This window comes from Cloeon dipterum, chromosome 4 (genome assembly GCF_949628265.1).
Source record: "Cloeon dipterum chromosome 4, ieCloDipt1.1, whole genome shotgun sequence".
Classification (NCBI taxonomy): Eukaryota; Metazoa; Arthropoda; class Insecta; order Ephemeroptera; family Baetidae; genus Cloeon; species Cloeon dipterum.
This window is the reverse complement of record NC_088789.1, coordinates 14,450,041-14,469,401: the sequence shown is the minus strand read 5'-3', so window position 1 is coordinate 14,469,401 and position 19,361 is coordinate 14,450,041. Positions and strand designations below refer to the sequence as shown.

At 40.7% G+C, this 19,361-nt stretch overlaps 2 protein-coding genes across 3 annotated transcripts in view; both read right to left on the bottom strand.

Moving 5' to 3' along the window:
* CrebA (Cyclic-AMP response element binding protein A) overlaps positions 1 to 18,951 on the bottom strand; it is a 49,915-nt gene extending 30,964 nt beyond the window's left edge. The window contains exon 1 of one of the 2 annotated variants that reach the window (XM_065489923.1): positions 18,609 to 18,951. In XM_065489923.1, the coding sequence (XP_065345995.1) occupies positions 18,609 to 18,677 (69 nt within the window). In that variant the 5' untranslated portion in view covers positions 18,678 to 18,951. The remainder of the gene's footprint in view (positions 1 to 18,608) is intronic. The other variant, XM_065489922.1, reaches the window with a different exon arrangement.
* The window catches only part of LOC135943413 (protein FAM177A1-like), a 166,400-nt gene that overhangs the window by 113,706 nt on the left and 33,333 nt on the right, over positions 1 to 19,361 (bottom strand). The gene's annotated exons all lie outside the window — the stretch shown is intronic.

Below are 19,361 nucleotides of genomic sequence, written 5' to 3'. Positions count from 1 at the left end.
ATAGGACTTTTTCCTCGTTGAACAGAGTGGTGACCTTGCGTTGACAAGGAAAATGTCAAAATTCTTGTTTATTCAATCGCACAGTACATTCGCTCGTCTTATATCAGCGTATAAGCTAGCAAATAAATAATATTTTGCAAAGCTTGCTCATTGGGTTGGAAGGGTCAAATGCGTAAACTTTATGTCTGTGTATTTCAAGCAGAGTGTCTCGGCAAAGTCAACGGCGGCACAAAAAGCGAGTGTTTTTGCCCTCGAGAAAGAGCAAGATTAGCACAAGATGCGCGTGCACAAACTCCTTTGATGGTTGGGCAGAGGTCAGCGAGGAATGTAAATTCAATTAAAATGCACTGCGTTGAGTTCAACGAGTCAAGAGTGCATGGGGGGACTGGAAAAGCGCTGACAGTCAGAGTACAACATTCAATTTGCATCAGCAAAATTGCAGTTAAGTTGGAACGAATCATACGAAATGTGTTCCGAGAGAGGGAAAATAGGGATCAACGTGCTTTTAAGTTACTCAACGTCATACATGTATTCTGAGGTTGCACATTGGTTCTAAACTCACATAACACAGAAACGAAATCCAATGTGGGTATGTAGGAGTTGAAACACTTATTTACTTCAATATTGTACTTAAACTAATTTTTTACCTGATCTCAACAATCAAAATGAGTTAAAAGTTGGCTTTTATCCAGTGATTTATTAAACCACTTTACTTGAAAACTCTAATTTTATGTGATTGAAGCGTGTGCAGTTTTAATATTTCTTTTCAATTTTTTGAAAGCTCATTATTGTCAGCAAAACATGATAGGGCCTTCATAGGCTTGAATTTAATCAAGAACAAACACTTCATTAAGAGCGATTTAATTTTAAGATAAGACGCAAGCCTTCTGAATATTTAATTATCAACGCACACAAATTTTGACTTGGGCGAATTGTGAAAACCAACTAAATTTTTGATAAGATTACTCCAATGTTGATAATTCCATGGCAATACACATATTCATCATAATTATTGAGTCACAATCATGTTGCAAACGTGCGAGTGGAGGGACGGACGACTGCCAAATAGGATGCCCTTGCAACCAAATTATCACTTGGGCGAAAGGGTCAATCCGATCAAGCGTAATCGAATTGCTTTCTTTCTTTTCCTTTCGACGCAATCGGCACCTTTTTGAATAATGAAATTACACCATCGGCCCCCTGCTAATAATAACCGGTCGCTGAGAATAGCCGATTCGCACGCACACGCCCAATAATTCAATTATTTATGCTGTTAGGAAGCCACATAGGTGGTACCAGCAGCAAACTTTGTTTCGGCAAGTTTCACTCGAGGAAACAAAATTCCAGTTCCTCTGGTGGCAGTTTGAGCGAGTCGGACGCAGCTTTATTCCTTCGTGAGGATGCAATTTAGCCATACCATTTCACGTCTGGCACAGTGCATGCATAACTGATCGTTTAAAGACAATTTAACCTACCGCGAATATGAATTTAATTTGAAAATAATGTCGAAATTTATTATTGAGTTTTATGATGTTTTATATAAAAGACATTTGAGTGCTGAGTGAACTTATCTTTCACGCCTTTTAATTTTGCCGGCCGGCGCGTCATTCATGACGCGACGAAAGTGTCTGTGTACTAAAACACGACTTCTCGCCTCTTCTAATTAAAACAACGAGCCGAAAGCAGGCGTCACTCTCTCACTCGCAGCCACGATTTTTACGAGATGATTTTATTGCTGGGAAAAAAGAATGATGCAGAAAGAGGAGAAAATTGACGTCACGCAGCGCTCAAACACCCACCAAACCACCTGCGTCGTGAGGACGAGCTGAATATTTGGCGGCGAGATTATATATAAAAAATCTGCAAGCTAACGGTGAGCCATTTATCCTTCAATTAGGCGAGTGACTTTTTTATTTCGTGCCCTCAATTACCATGTAGACGTGCAGCATGAATGCATTCCATCCTCTCTCTCACTCGAGATGTTTTTTTATACTTTGCCGCCGCCGCCGCTTCTTCGTTCTCCGCCTCCGCAACACAGCACCAGTAGAGTGAGAGCAGCAAAAATGTGTAAACACGAAAATCAAGCCCGGGAGAGAAGAGAAAAAGATGCAAACGCTAATGGATTTTCCCACACTCGTGACGCTGTAATACACGAGATCAAGTTAAGGAAGAAAGTTTTTATGATGGAGAATTTGTCCCTAGTATAGACAGGAATAAAATGAAAACTTCTACAGTAAAAAAATTAAGAAAAGATTTGAATTACTCGCTGTAATTATTCATTTTTCGATGAAAATTTCTCAATAAAGAGGTCAATTCATAATTACCTAAAATTTACTCGCAGGGCACATTTCATCAGCGGTTTGTATATGTACTTATGATTGCATGAGTTGAATATAAGCCTTATTATGAGTGAATGTTATCTTTCATAACAAGCTTATCATGCATTGCTTCATTTGAGTAGCTCATACACGTAACTGCATTTTTTGCTTAAAAATCTTAAAAAAAGCAGAGCTTAACTTAAAAATATTATGTTTGGCAACATATTTTAAACGCAACTACACTTAGTCCAGTGTGTGTTTTTATTGCTTTACTCTCTAACTTTTTTTAGCAGTCATTTTGATTTATTTCAAGCAAGCTGTACAAATATCAAGCATCTATAACTAAGCCTATTTAATTGCCTTTCGTAGTAGAGTCTCGCATTTTTGACGGCTGTTGTTTACTTTTGCACTCCATCACACTGGTTGAGCGCAGCAGACCTAGTTAAAATTATCTGCTACCGGGCGTCAAGAATGAAAATAATATTAAAAAATACCACAGTCCTTATCAAAGTGTCAGGAGCCGAGTAAAAACAAATGGAATTATCACAGTTCCTTGAACTTTTGCAAAAACAATTTGAAAATATCGTTGGATTGGACAATTATAATTACAACTACACCGGCCATTGATTTTGATTTGTTATTCAATACCTACAAATCTTATCTGGTTTACGACAAATACTCAACGTGCATTGATAAACATATTTTTTGCTCACGCCAAGCAGAAACTTAACATAAATAAATGCAATTTTTCTCACGACCTTGCAGCCTATCTACATATCCGGATCCATTTTTTTAACTATCATGGAGGCATGTTGGATCCCCCTTTGAAACAGGTTGATCGCACAGTCGAGATAAAATGTGAAAGGTAGCCCACGTGCGTGGAAAAAGCGATGCCTAGACTGCAGGGGCCCGGCGGAATTTGACCTTTTCCAACCATGCTAAAATATATAGCTAAAAAATGAAAGAAAGCAAGATGCTTCACACGAAAATGATGAGCGTGTACGTACACTTTATTTGCATGGGCTCTTTTCGTTCTCTTAGAGGTGCTGCGGAGAGGAAAGAAGAGACGCATCACATGTGGCAAAGGTCGGTCAGGTCAAAAGGTAAACAACTCACGCTCTCTGGACGTGGCCATCCAAGGAAAAATTTAAATGCTAGTCTGGGATTATAATGTATAATCTCATGGCAGCTTCATAAATTAATGGGTCGCTTTTTTGCCAGGACAGCGAGCGCATGCGGCGCCGCGCGGTGAGCGAGTTATCTCGATGAGACGCCGATTTTAAGTGGATTTGCGGCAGCTAGCAGGTGGAATGGGGAATTCCTTGCAACACTCTGCGTGAATGGCGCAATAAATTAGAAAACGCAGCTCTTGTAGAACACAGTCAAAGCGGCATTTAAATTGTACAATTAATTATGTTTCACATAAAAAGTTAAAAGATTATTCATAACCAATTATGTTAAAAAAAAATTAAAAAAAGTAAGTACTAAAAATTAGTCCCCCATTTTTAACTTTAAAATATAAAAGGCAATCCCAATATCAAAAGGCGAAAGGAGATGCTGCGTGCAAAGACAGTTTTTCCTCACATATATCCCTATTGAGTAACGCTTTATCAAAATTAATTTGTGCTGTAATTGACAGGTGATATGAGACAATTTTTGTCGGCCATCGAAAAACAACACTTCGCTGTAGAGCCTAGCCCTTAACTAAGATAAGACTATAGAGCTTTAAGCTATCGCGATTCCGAGAACATACACACACACACACACACACACACACACACACACACACACACACACACACACACACACACTCTCTCTCTCTCTCTCTCTCTCTCTCTTTTCTTTCCCAAACAAAGAGAGTGGAATTTTTTCCAAAATCTATTTCCGCGAATCTGCCGTTTTGCAGAAGAGGCAGGTCACGACCGCCTCTGTGGGAAGTTGAAGAAGCAGGGCGAACGCAAGGAATGTGATTAACAAAAAGTGGCAGCCAATTTAAATAGCGATGCCAACCACCGAGCGAGCGAATCTCGGTTGGTTCTTTGGGAAACGGGACCGCGCCGAGAGGATGCTCTGACTGAGTGAGTGGCTCATGCAGGCGGCGAGCCGCGGAGGCAGAGTCACTGACCTAGCTGCCGCGCGGAAAGTCTGCAAAAATACTAGTAAAGAACGTAACAGCGCCACAAGCCATGGTAGGCTGGTGCGAATATTAAATTCCACCTTTCGATTATAGAGGAAAAAGCTAAACTCGGCTCACGAAAACTCGTTTTCTGTTGGTCGAAATTTTTTTTAAGTACAAATAAAACGAGACCATTTCTACACCAACCCCATCCAAATATAATTACTTTCAGGGTGTGACTGATTTTGTCTTTGTGCTGTTACAGCTAATACCCTTTCGGTTCAGCGCAATAAACGGTCTAACTGAGAAGCAAAGACGCCGACCGGCTAGCAAACTCGCGCCTCCTGTTTGTTTCTTCTCGCTTTCTGGGAACGCCGCGACAGAGAGTTAGTTTCTCAATCTAAACTTCTCCTTCTCTCTTTCAGCCGCTCACAGCTCTTTAATTTTTCAATCAAGAGACTCGCACATGTGCTTCACGCATGCTTCGCTTCTGCATGTTGTTGAAAGAAGTCGGTTGAATCTCTTTGGAGGCGAAAGCTTTTTTAATTTACACGACAGAGAAAAAAATACCAGAAATGGTTAAGTTGATGAAAAAAGATTTGTCATGACGAAAGTTGTTCCGAACTACAAACTCGTGGAGTAGAAAAACAAAATTCTATGATTTAATTTGCAGCATCAATCTTTTTCACTGTGACAAACACATATGCATATTTATTGATTTAATCAGCTTGTCCTCTCTTCAGTGTTTCCTCTCTTTCTTTATGGGCAGTGTCGTCAAATAACAAATGATGCCAGATTATTTATTTGTAGCATTTAATAAACGATCTGGAGTCTGAGCGAGAGCTGGTTTTCGCGCAGAGGCAGGTCGAGCAGCGGCTAAATTGTATGAAATAACATTGACCATGACACTGGTGGACCGTGCTCTGCCATATACATACATATTCGCTCTCTTCTTGGGCTGTGGAATGACGCAACAAGTTCCCAGATTGGATGTGATGTTTGCCGCCGCCATCCGGCTTGCTGACCGACCGGCAGGCCCAGCCAGCGACAGCGCAAACATCAGATCTATCTGCTATAGGCTATGACCGCCTGCAGTGGTGACAACGGCGACGCGAGGGGCGACTGTATCGCTTTTCGCGAGCCCTAACTCAATCAAAGCAGCCATAGCTCCACGGCGGCACGGGGGACGCACTCGCCTTTATCAACCGCGCAGATTGCACTTTTATGTAATAAAAACAACACACTGCGCTCCGCCTGATTGCTCTGCTCCTAGAGTGATGGGCCACCAGATAGGCAAAATGCGTTCAAAAAAATATCGCAACAGCCCGATTCTTAATCTACGACGCGTTTCTTTAAAAAATATAAGTAAAATTGACCTTGAACATTATGCTGGAATTTCCAGGTAGAAATGACTTACATGAAGCAATTTGGGGTGTCAAGCTCAACGCTTACTGTTGACTAAAACCATGTACACCTTTAATGAGGTGAATCCATAAAAGCGATCGTACACTACCCCTCCTTCCACTCTTCTAAAATAACTAACCCGTTCTTGGAATATTAACTTGATATTGGAGTTGAGCCTCAACCATGTTTTAAATTGTCATCTTTCAAGCTCCTAACATTCGAGCTTTCACCATAATTACAAAATTATAACGCAGAGGAGGAAAAATCAGAGCCATTTTCTTTTTATGAACAATATAACTCTATGTTGAATATAATTAAAACCAGGCTTCATCCTCGTTGTCAAGCCTGGTTTTAATTATATTCAACATGAAAACAACCTCGAGTGGTCGCATTTTTCAAATATTTAATATAGCTTTAGTTTGAACAAAGTATTTTAATTTGCAGACCATTTTCGTTCGAAATTTGCATTTTCCACAGAGCATGCATGGCGTTCCCTCTAAATCGTGATATCCAAGCTGAATGCATTAGGCGCGCAGATGAAGATACAAAGACGCAATTAATCCAGCCGGTCCAGCTCGTTTGCGATCCAAATTAAATTTCCTGACGGCCGATTAGCCGGAATGAAAGGCGAGACGGGTTGTGCCGCCGCTTTAATATATATCGGGCAACCAGCTATCATCCCGCGTGTCAAATTAATTTGTGTACGTATATGTATATCTAGAGGTTATTGCTGCCACCTCCCTCTATAATTTACACACGCGTGCAGCTTCGTCATTCAAGACGCGAATGCAACCGCAAAAAAATAACTGCACATAACATGAAGCAAGTGGGATACACGGAATAACCCTTTCTCACAGGTTTTTCTTATCATACTAGCTTCCGAAGCGTGAGTAACAATAATTAATCTTGGAGCAAAAGTGCCCCACTTTGATAAAATTTGTCTTCTTCGCTTCAGCAGTTTGTTGCACCTCATAAAATTTAGCCTTTATATTATACTAGCGAAAAGTGCAGTACACTTACAGTTTTCTGCAATTCATCATTTCAAAGTTCTGCAACTTACCTGAAACAAGAAAATATAGGATAAGTCAAGATTACAAAGAAATGCCAGTTAAATTTCTACAACATAAGAGCAATAATAAAATTTCAGCCGCCTGCTTATTTGAGATAAGATTGCAGAGGAAACCCACCCACAGACGTAAAGCGACGTTCAATTCCATTTGCGCTGTGCATTGGGCAGGTTTATTATCTTTATCTCAGCCGGCTGGAAACGCCAATGAGCACACAAGCCGGGCGTTTGTTACAGATCACTTCATTTCATGCCTTCACGTACACTTCTCTAGACATAAATCAGTGGTCAGCAGTGGGTACAAACGATAATTTCCGCGGGCTGCGACTGACCACACAGCAAACAGAGCGCCTAGCTTTCTGACAATCGAACAAGAAACATAAAAGATAAACATCTTCTAAGTCAACCTAAAGGAATGTTAATTTTGCTGGGAACTGGAAACTAACCTGGGCGAATACAGAAACCGATTTATTTATGTCCGTTCTACATAATTACTTTTATCATCGACTTACTGTTGAGTTTTTTAGTAATTGTATTTTTTCGTAATTTTAGAATGAAAAATAAGAATACAAACTTTTAGCAATTATTTTCAAAGTGTCAAGTTGAATGACAAACACTCGAAAAGCAGCATGGTTTGCTTCGAGAGTTAACTCTCTATTTCGCACGCGCGATAAGATAAATAAGCGCGAAAAGTCGGGTAGAAAGAGAGCGTAATCGATCCGCCGGCATTCGCGCAAAACACACTGTCGCACACGCTCTCTTGCTCTGTTTTTCTCTTAAGTGAGTTGACTGCCAACGTCTGACTATCTCTGTTGATGATTATCAGCGGGGTGACACGCATTGGACAACCAACTAAAGCATTTTCTGATCCCTTTTTATCTGCTGACGATCTGCACGCCCGCCAATTATCTCGCTCGCCAAATTCAATTTTCCAACTGCCCTTATGCAATCTGCATGCCAGAACGATCTTTCCTTGGAGAGTCTTGAATTTGATACCCGATCAGATTGTAAGGTTATCAGTTCTTAACAATACTGCTGATTTGCAAAAGAGACTCCTGAAATTCAAGGCCGCATTTGACTATTTGTTCTTCATAGTAAGATAATCCTTTTTCGACAGCGGAGTAGCACGTCCGATCTTCCCTTGGGCTCTTATAAATTACCTTTGAGCCAGCGGTTTGGCAAAAAATGTATACGACATTAAGATTGGATCCATCACGTTCTGCAGCGTGAAACGGGGAAAATTAAAAGGCATCGGCGATGTGCGGTAGGTATATCAGGTGCGTTTGAAACGAAGCTGCGCACGAGGTGTATACACAAACGTATAATTAGCCGGTGAATTTTTCAATTCTCATTGCTGCTAGTGTGTGCCCGAGCCAGTTAGAGTGGTGGTGGTGGAGGTGGTGGTAGTGGTAGCATCATCATGTTCTCCATGACCCCGTTACTGCTTGGTTAGAGAATCATTATCGTCGTCAATTCATCCTGCATGTTGTGCACCGCATCGCTTTCTGTCCTGCTTCGCGCAAACATCGCGCTGCTTTTATCCTTTTCATGAACACATAAACGCGCGGCCATTAGCGAAAGGTGTAATCACACCGGCCGGCGAGAAGTGTATTTTATCAGCAGCGAAAAAGTCGGCAACGGCGGCGGCTTTACTGTCCATCAACACTTCCTCCTGTCTGCTCGTTCGCCAGAGCAAATAATTCTCGCGAGCAATTTTATTTCACCCAAGCTTTTCAGTCTGCTGCTTTTTCATTGACTGGGCCCTTTTTAAATTACTCTGCTTGAACACGAATTCTCTATGGTTGGGCATGACACAATATAAAAAAACCCACTTCTTACTATTGTGAATGTGAAGCTATACTGACCCTAAGAGTTAAGTTTCGATATGAATTAAATTGACACCTAAGAAAATTCTAGAATAATAACAAATGTATCGATGATAAAAACACAATTTTATGCTTTCTACGTCGATTCCTCTTATTTTTTCAGCTTTGCAAGCAGATCGATTTTTCAATAAATGAAGCGTTAGCGAAATTGCATGGCGTATTACTTCATCTGATTGCTGATGTTTAAAACAGAAAATGTTCAAACGCACCGAGTTTGCAAATGATATTTTGTCGAACGGGTACGCTCAGATTCCACAAAAAATGCATTGTGAGCGCGTTTGGCCTGGAAAGCCTGACTCGGGCATATACTATATTGCATCCGGTGGACAAAAAACTGCGCCAAAGCTGCAGCATTGGCGTCCATGACAATAACAATAGCTCCAAATGGAACGAGGGCTGTTGCAATCACAGCTTTGCGGAATAATTTTTGCTGGACATTGACGTTTAACATTTCAACCACATAACACATCATATTGAAAATGTTTTGAGTGAATTTTAACTGGTCACTGCTTCTAGGATTGAAAAATGAAGTAGAGTAAAACATTTAATTACAAATTGAGAGAGTTTCAGGTATGCAGGAAATCGTCAGATTATTTACAAGCTCTTGTATTTCTAAGAAAACCAATAAAACTGCTGCATAGTTTCTATGAACTAAATTGATATCAACAGAAGCAGGCTCTATTTGCATTTTGAGAACCACGCTACAGGGTTTATATAATCGCCTGACAACAAATTACCGCAGCTCACTCTCAGTCAGTTTTTCTGAAAACTACCAGTTGAGGACGGTTCGCAGAGGAATGCAGCGCGGAAAGGCCGCCGGCTGAATAGCATATTACTTGTCCAGAGTGTTTTAGAAATAACAAATCTCTCCCAGGCAGCAACCTATTGCACGTGGAAGGATTGGCCGGTCGGCACCCCCGGGAAAGACGCCAGGATTTCGTTTCTAAGTTGGTAACGGTACTTATCTTCTTCTTATGCACGCTGCCAATAGCACACAAATGAAAATAATCGACTGGCTGCATGAAGTCATGTCTGAGCAATGTCAAAAATGCTCGCCGCTAATGAGACCGACGGCTTATTATGGCAATAATTGCGCCTGCTTGCAGGGGGCCAAACGTTCATGACATGATACACACTAAGAGTACAAGCAAGCAGACAAAGGCACGCTGAGAGTGAAATCAAAATATTTGCGCAGCCCGTGCAAAAGGTAACATTGCCGTTTACCATGCACACACTTTCTTCTCAAAATTAATCACCAGTGTAAAAGATAATTTTTCTTATTAATGGGACTGACAGGACCAGAAAATGATATTAGATGTATGTTTCATAATGAAATATCTGCTGGAATCAGCTTAGAATAATCTTTAAAAATTAACTTCTGCATATATAGCTTCCTTCATCTGATAAGTGCTTGAAAAGACCCTCACATTTAAAAACGCACAAAGAGACGACTTTTAATATCTGATAGCAACTCGAGTTCCACATTTGAAATACGGCCAACTTGACAAAAAACGGGGAAGTTTCAGATTTGAATATAAGATAAGAAAAGAAAGGCAGCCAGCCGTAGTCTCGCGAGAGAAGTGTCTGATAATAAACTCGAAATGGAAACTGAAAGTGTTTCGCCGCGTTTGTGATTAGGAAGATGATATTATTACGTTCTGTGGGTCCCCCACATATTCGTCTGCGCCGCTTCTGGTTGCTTCCTCCTTCCCTTCACTTTTGGTCCTTTAACTCTTTCCAGCACGGCTCAAGAGAGAAAGAGAGAGAGGTCATTCTCCTCTCCTGGCGTGACGTCACGAGAGTGCTCGTGTAGGAATTTCTTCAACAGGTGAAGCGTCCTGAACGTCCTCAACCGAATGATGAGATGCTCTCTCGAGTCAGGTAATGGAGGCCCGCCGCGCGTTTATTCACAGCAGCTTCATTATCCTGCTCTCAGTCGGAGATTATGCTGCGTTGTTTACGTTCCGCGGACGCCTCATTTGCTCCGATACACTTCTTAACGCACTTTATGCGTGCACCGACTGAATGAAGTCGTATTATCTGTTTGTTATGTACATGTGAGCACAGCCACATAGCGTATATTGAGTGTAAACGCCGTTCCTATACCACCAAACGCAACTAGCTTGAACGAATTTTGTCCACATTAGCAACCGTTTATTTCACGAAATTTTAAAGTCTGTAAGAATTGAAGAATCTAGATAGATCGAATACATATATTATATGCATTGCAAGACCAATATATTTGGACATAATATTTTGAAAAAATTTAATTAAGATTTATATACATTTATTGTTTTTGTTTTCTGCAATATGAATAATTATCAAGAGAAAAATAAGAAAAAAGTACAAGCCACTGATATGACATAATATTTTACGTAATATTTTACTCATGAAACGTAATTTCATGTTGCACGGAATAAGTAGGTTTCTCTTGTTTCTTTAGGTGCAGTAGAATAGACGCCCTTCAGTAAATTTTTAAACTCTAGCTTTCCATTTTTACTAATTTTTATTTGTTTTGCTGCCTGGTTGATAAAGTATAAAATGTCGAATGGGCATTATGCTAGTGATAGCTAATTTTAAAACTCATTTATATACAACTTCTATGCATGTGAAAAATAGAAGGAATACGAGTTAACTGTTGCAAGTCAAATTTATTTGCATTGCAAATGTGATCAAACGTCTTTTCAGCCCGTTTCCCTTTCACCGCTCCACGCAGCAGGGAGGAGAGCGAGGATCCATTCATCCAGTGTAATAATTTTTATTGCGGAATTAGAAATGCACAACGCGCAAAAGGAAGTCCAGTCAGCAGCACTCGCACTCTTCTAGGTATATACGAGGCCCGCAACATTGAAGTGAATGATTGGGCAGGGGGGCAGGAAAAGGAATTGGCGCACGCTAAAATCAAACACAAGGCAATGACGCTTGCTCGCTTCCTTTTTCCTTTTCCACCCAGCACCACCGACGCCTCCGATGAGCATAATTTAGACGCACCGTATACCATCAGTGACACAGGTATTCTCGAATTTTCTGGTGGCATGACACGGTGGAAACTGGAGCGGATGGTTTCGAAGCACATTTCAACTGTTACTAAATTTGAGGCTCATCAGATAAACAAAAATATTTTTCTGACTTATTTATGTGGCCTGCGAATGCTGTACTGCCAAACTGGAGCGCGAAAAGTTTGCGCCAGGAAAACTCATCTCGACAGATGATCAGCTGAATATTTATGACTCTAATTTCAACGCGGCAATTAACGTACATGATGGAGCTCTCAAATCAGAGTGACATACGCCACAAATCAAAGCAATGGTGCTTCTACTTGTCACTCTGATTTATAGACGCAAATTCTAGAATAGTTATTCATCTGATGCGCTGTTTCGTTGCGCTGCACCGGATAGCGTACAGGTCGCTGGAAAACTTCCCAGGGATACTTTCGTCACACACACCATCAAAACGACACATTTAAGTGGAGCACCCTTCTGATGTATATAACTGCGAGCGGAAATGCACAGCCATATATACTGACTTTCTGTGACTGCAATACAGCGAAAAGTGATGTGAAATAAAATACGATAAATATTAATGAAACCGAAAACAAAGTTTCGGCCTTCATATTTTGACTCTATCCCACTAAGTCTTGTCGTTTGCTGATTTTTGTTACTTCGAATTTTTGTCTTGTCTTGTTGTTATTGTGATAAGTTACTTGATTGCCAAACAGTTCGAAATAAAAACAATTACATTTAAAAAGGTGACGCATTCCTCATTTCGTTAAAAATTAAGTAACAACAAATTTAGTTTTGAACAAATTTTCTCAATTTCCTGCGCCAGGGTCATTCTTCTCAATATTAAACTCTTCTTGCACACATCGCGTGCTCTTCTATGTGCAAAACACGAAAAGCCCGAGCAATGGGATGCGATTGACTGGCCAAGCGTTTTACACCGGGATGCCTCCTGGTATAAAATTTTTCCTCAAGAGTTGCATAACCCCCGGCTAACTGGCTGCGTTTCTTCTGCCGTTCGGCGCCACAGTCTTATAACATTATTAAATAGAAACGACCTGCACGAAAAGGCGACGCGCACCAAATTCATCGCTTTTTGCGGTCGACCCCAGAAAACTTTCAAACCTATCAATTCTCGGACTTTTTCCTCCTAATCCGGCCATTTCTATAGGTCGGGCCCGAATTAACACGGCCAAAAACAACTTTCTGGCTGTCCTCTAGCGTCAAGGCAGCGGCAGAAACTTCCGGTTGGAAAAATTGATGTAGCAAGCGCGATAGTTACGCTTCCCCCCGTTACGAAATCAAGTATGGCGGCTGGGAGCTTTTCCAAGGTAGAATCACAACTTTTACAGAAAGAGAGACCGCAAATAATAATTTGAGTTAGGTCGGGAGCCTGGTCGTCATGGAAACTGTGCACTATATACTAGCGGAAAATTGCTGAAAATACAAATAAATGAAACTGCAAGCGCTGGATCAGCGTAAAGCAGAACAGAGTTATTTTTGTGAATTATACATAATTTAGGGACTATTTAGTACCCTACAAGCTTTGTTCCGGAAACTCTTTTATTAAAAATTTTGAAACGGAAGGGATTTGGGGTGGAATCATATCTCAGTGATAATTGTTACTTTAAAAAATTGAGAAACGCAAAACACACTAGGAGTGCAGGACGACAGCGTCTGTTTTTCAAGCGATCCGAAATGCGCCAAAGAACAAAGAATGCTGTGCATCCATTTACTGCTCGCTCAAATTGTGACTAGAATACCTAATTTTTCGAGCTGCAGCAGCCAAAAGAGGAGAAATTTAATCGCGACGAACATTGCTGTCCAATTCGAGGCGGCTGTTAATGTGTCAGCGGCAGTCTCATTGACTGCACCTTTGACAAAGCAAATGCAAATAGGTCAGCAACAATTATATTCGTGGTGCACACAACAAACAGCAGTGCACGGTGCGTAGAGCAAGAGTTGCACTTTCCGTTCCCATCCTGCCTTTACGTTGATCACACAACAAAAAGCTCATTCACTGGCTGCATCACAACAATTTTCTCTCTCACTCATTCATCTTGCACGAGAGAAGTGCGCAGTTCTTTTCAATGAGCATGTTTATTTTCCATTGCCAACATTTTCGCACCTTGATTGCAAGAAAATTATAGCAAGATAATTGCATCCGCTGCAATTTTTTCGGCTGAAATATTTTATTTTCAGAGTTGGAGGCCATGCCGAGCAACTTTCCTCTCCAAGGACTAATTCTTTTTGACCTATCTTTTTCATTTCTGATTGATATATATTAGGACTGAACGTTTGTTGACATTTTTAATTAATCAAGGTTTTCGCACAAAACATTGTCGCATTCCCCTCCCTTATATTTGGCAACATTGCCCTTTTATTCAGCATTATCTCTTCTGCTTCTTCTCTCTAAGGAGATAAAGGTTTTTATACGCACGGTGTGTGTGCGCGCGACTCTGCCGTTTTCATTTTCTCTTTCAGCAGCTCTTTTTGGTGCACCACGACACCGTTATTATTATTATTATTATTATTATTATTATTATTTCGCCGCATCCCCTGCCTGCACGCACACTCACTCCATCTCTTATTTTACCCTGCGGAGCGTCTACAAAGCCAACGACGAAAAATAAATAATACACGTCCCAGTCCACTCACTCACTTTTTCTTTCTTTCGGAGAACAGAGAAGCAGTATTTTTACAACTTCCTACCGCCTCGAAAACAGGCACCTGTTCACCGATATGTATAGGTACTATGTAAGTAACATAGACGCACGCTATGCGGTTCGTGGGATTTAAAGAGTTATGAGAACAATAAAGCTTTTGCGTGATTGAGCCCGTGATGTTCTATTGCTTTGGGACTGTTCTAATAATTCAGATCAAATTGAAAATAGCCTCAGAGATTCATCACTGAATTTCCAAGCCGTTTGTACTTTCGGACTGTTCTATTTTCATGATATTCTTTACTTTGAAAATTGATCAAAGGCCACCGGAAAAGAAGAATTTGAAATTGTAAAATAATAAAAAAAAAACTAACAGACAACACGAAAAAATCAATTGCTAACATGTCAAATTAGAAATTCAAATATGGTATAACTGGATTCCGCGTGGCTGCACTGGAATGTTTTCCATTACGCAAGTGCCAGTTTTGTGAAGTCACACTTTCGATCCCGACAAGACCATTACGTCGACTGCGGGAGCGGGAGTCTCAAGGGAAGCCGCACAAATCTCGCAGCCCTGGCCGTGTATATATGAATATTCCTCTCGCATTTTGAATACACCTGCATGTACGGTACAACTTTGTCTGACTTCGCAGATCAATCAATGCCCGCGAGTCGACCGCAGGCAGCACTTGAGCACAAACGGCGCGGCATGATTTTCGCTGTCGCCGCCGCAGACACAAAGAAAAATCGGCAGTACAGAACACACGGCCGGTCTGGCACAGATGCAGTAATTAACATTGCCATCAGACCAGAGCCGCCGGCAGCCGCAGTCGAACGAACATATTGACGGATGGGAAATGACGCCGAATTCAGTCTTCGAGTTCCGGCCGACCATAATTGCGAGACGCGCACGCCACTCGCCGTCGCGCGCGGCGAAAGTGAGCCTAACGCCGGCCGGCGACTTGGCCTCAATCGCGCGAGATGCGACGTACGATTAATTCACAATTATTATCACTCTCCGCTCTGTCGCAACTGATGACTAGGATAATGTGTCACGGAATTTTCTATGTAGCTTCTCTAACTCCATTAACATATTATAAAGAGTTAAATAAATCATTTTAAAAAATGCTTGTATAGCTGCTATATTTATGTTACTCTTAACTGTTGTTTCTATCATATTAGTCATATTTTCCTAACCCTTGTTTAGATAGAATTATGGGTGAGATTAAATATAAGAAATAAATCAGGACGTTGGAGTAAAATGGCTCTCTAGACGAGTGCTTACAGTTGAAGTTTAATTCTTCTAGTTGATCGATTTATACTTTTTAGGCTCTGTCAATGGCAACTGACTAAATATCGTGACGAATTTTGAAATTCTTATTTCAAAAATGGAGCCTTAATTTCGAATATTTAGGACAAATTAAATATAATACGATTTTCCTCAAGCTGGCAATATTTTCGCTTAAGAATCTATTTTAAACCTTAAAATCTATTTTTTTATTCTTTGTGGAAATAGTTCATATTTTGCCTATTTTACACTCATTTTATGTATAGGTTCGTGTCATCCAGGTACGTCCCTATAATATGGTTAATAATATTTCTACTTAATTGCTGGCCCAAGTTTCGTTCCTATACGAATGTTACATTGGCCATGAATCTTATACAATCGACTTAAGTCCTTGGAATGAATGTTAGCTGAAAACCCAAAGAAACGACATTTTCGGTCCTAAAAATCTAAGAAAAGTCTTATAATTAAACGAAAACCGACTTTAGTTCTTTGTTTAACGCGAGTCTCATTCAAAGTCAACAGGCCATTCAAGCATACTGTACCAAGCTTATGCACTATCGTTTAATCTTAATGGAGTGCGTTTTCGGTATGAATGACGCATTATAGCAAAGCTGAGTTCCAACTATCATGTTCGTTTCAGGTCAGCACCATAAGAAAAGCGAAGGCCTCAAATGGAAAAATTCCATCGTCTGGTAAACTTTCCCATGCTGTGTTCACCAAACGCTCCACATGTGTGTGTTATTTTTTCAAGTCTGTGGGCTGCTGTAGTCGCGTCTCTGTTCACTTGGTGACACCAACAATATTATGTCACTCGATATCAAAACCAAAGGCCACGAGCTAGTTTCAGTTGGAATTAAGTGCAGGCAGCTAGTTCATCAAACTCACGCGCGGTCGTCTAGCCGCGAAAGAGTTGAATAACAACCAGAGTATAATAAACACACTCGCGGCTCGGATGCATGCTCCGCGGAGATATTGTAATTTATGTATAAATCGCCGGCCGGTAAGCAGGCATGAGGCGCAATCGAAGCAACCTTGTAATAGTTCACGTTTGTCCAAGGATGCACACCTTTAGGTTTAATTGTGCACTATTTGCTGCACACGTGCACGAGAAAAAGAGTTAACGAACGCATTTCATGGACACTCATCCTTATATACGCTGAGGTACATGCACTCGCCATGAATAAAACAACAGACAAAAGAATATATACATGTAGGCTGCTGGGAAGGAGAACCGCATATTTTTCTCCGCATCAATCAGCAGCAATAATAGTTTCCATCGCGGTAATTATTGAATTGTTATATATGCGATTACTGCTCTTTTTCAATTTGTAAACGGCGTTCCGCGCCGCATTGAGATTAGTTCGTCTAGCAATTGCAGCTTGTGGAGCAGATGTGCTGCAGCTCCAATGACGACCACGATTGGCCGTCATAAAATTTAAATGGCCGCTCTTTTAACTATGATTATTGCAATTTTCAGTAAATGCGTTGGATTGTGGTTATAAAAATAATAATTGCCACTTCCCCTTTGAGTTGCTTGCATTTGTCGTATAAACAAATGAGTCTTATTTTTCACACGAGATAAGTGTGTTGCTAAAGTTTTTCTTCAACAATATTTCTGCTAAATCTATGAAAAAAATTTAATAGAATAATAAAAACTTAAACTCAATTTTTTCAATATGCAATTTATATATTTTACAAAATCCTTTTCCTAAAAAATGAGCTCTTCAAATTGAGAGACACGCGAAAGAGCTTTTCTAAAAACCATGCCTTAGATAGGAGAGCAAACAATTTCTTTTGTATGTATCTTGATAGTATTAAATAATTGCAACTACTGTACAATTTTGCTTTTTAAAAGGACGTTGCTTGTAGTTTTAAAATGCAATTAAATAAATCTCTGCCTCCCATAATTTCCTCGCCGACGGTTTCGCATAAACTCGTTGTTACAACCCACCCGGGTCTATTTTCCGGGTTCGCACGTCAATTTTGGCTATGCGGGCACACGCTTGGGCACTATTGGTCGCCAGCTATGATTCATTCTGAATGCGGCGCACGTGCCCCGCCGCCCCTATCATAAAGCACCCTGTTGAGACTGAGAGGCGTCGTTCAGTCACATGGGGAGAAAAGAGTCTAATCGCTACTGCATTATGTCATTCAACTAACGCCTTCTTTAAAAACAGTTCTATGAGGAGACGCGGGCGTGGAACTGAATTATGAAAGTCTTAAGAGAAGCCTTTGAGTTTGAGTGCAATGAAGAATATTTGTTGTTAAGTGCGTAGACGTAGAAAAGTTTTACAGACGAACATGAAATGATTTTCAATATATTACAGGATGTTTTTTTAACTATTGTAAAAACAGGGGAAGAAGTCCGCGTTGTAAACAAGACGATTGTGTTGACCTTTAAAATATTTAGTTCTAGCTATATAGGTTCCAGACGATTTCATCCAAACAGAAGTTTATCATAATACATAATTTCTAAGGTTAAAATTACTTAATTTAAGAAATTAGAAAAATAGATCGCCCCTCTATTGCATAAAATTGTATTTATTTTATTGTTAGGAAAATGCATTGCGCCATAAAATTTAACAAACGAGTGACATTAATTTTCCCAGAATTTCATAAAATATTGCTGAATATATTCTCTCCATGTTTGTTTTTGTATTTTTGAAATAGGGTTCGTGGTTATATTTCTGGCTGTTATATGTAATTAACATTAACACTAATTAAAATCAAGCTGGAAATTTCGGACGCCCGGCTTTTCACAATTCATGAATTAAAACTATGAATTTTAATTTATTTTAACACCAAATTCACTTCTCCTCTGTTAAATGAAGCGATTTCATTAAAATAATTTCAATTTCAGGTACTCACCGATTCCATTTGGCTGTCCGCTTCCCAGAAACAACCCAAGTAGTCGTCGCACTCTCCTAAGTTATCCATGTCAAGTTCGTCAGAAGGGTGAGCCGTCGGGTGAGCAATGATTCGTCTAGGACCGAAACCAGAATCGTTCACGATCTGGTGCGCGCACTGAGACAAGTGTGCGTAGAAACCAGTGCGATTTTGCTAAAAGGTCTTTGGGTGAGTGTCGGTACCACGCCCACCGGCAAGCTGAATAGCGTCTGACAAGGAGCGTGTCGAACAGAGTTTCCTGCCTCGAGAGTGCAACCTGTTGAATTGAGGCGCGTTGCAGTTATGTCCGACGGCGCAGTGCTGATGTCCTATCTCGCAGTGCATCACACAGATGGCTGTCAGAACGGTAGCACCGCGCACGCGCCTTGCGCCTTTAAAATACTCCACTCCCGGGGACAACATCAAAGCAGTCTCCACACCAGTCGGCTGCGTTTCGAACCTATGAGAAGCACTCCAGTGTTCCTTGTGGAAAACGCGCAGGGTAGGCGGGGCGGGATTCAATGACCCCCGCACGCAGAGCAACACGAACTTGGCGCTGATTGGCTGACGAGCCGCAGCTAGGGAAAAATGATGAATTTCGAAGGGCGCGCATTTATACGCAGAGCTGAAAAGTTGATAATTTTATCTTTTTTTTTTAATTGTTTGAGTTGTCCTTCGCCACTCACTTTTTTCCTTGGTCTTATATGACCAGTGGAAATTTCGTCAGTTTCAAAC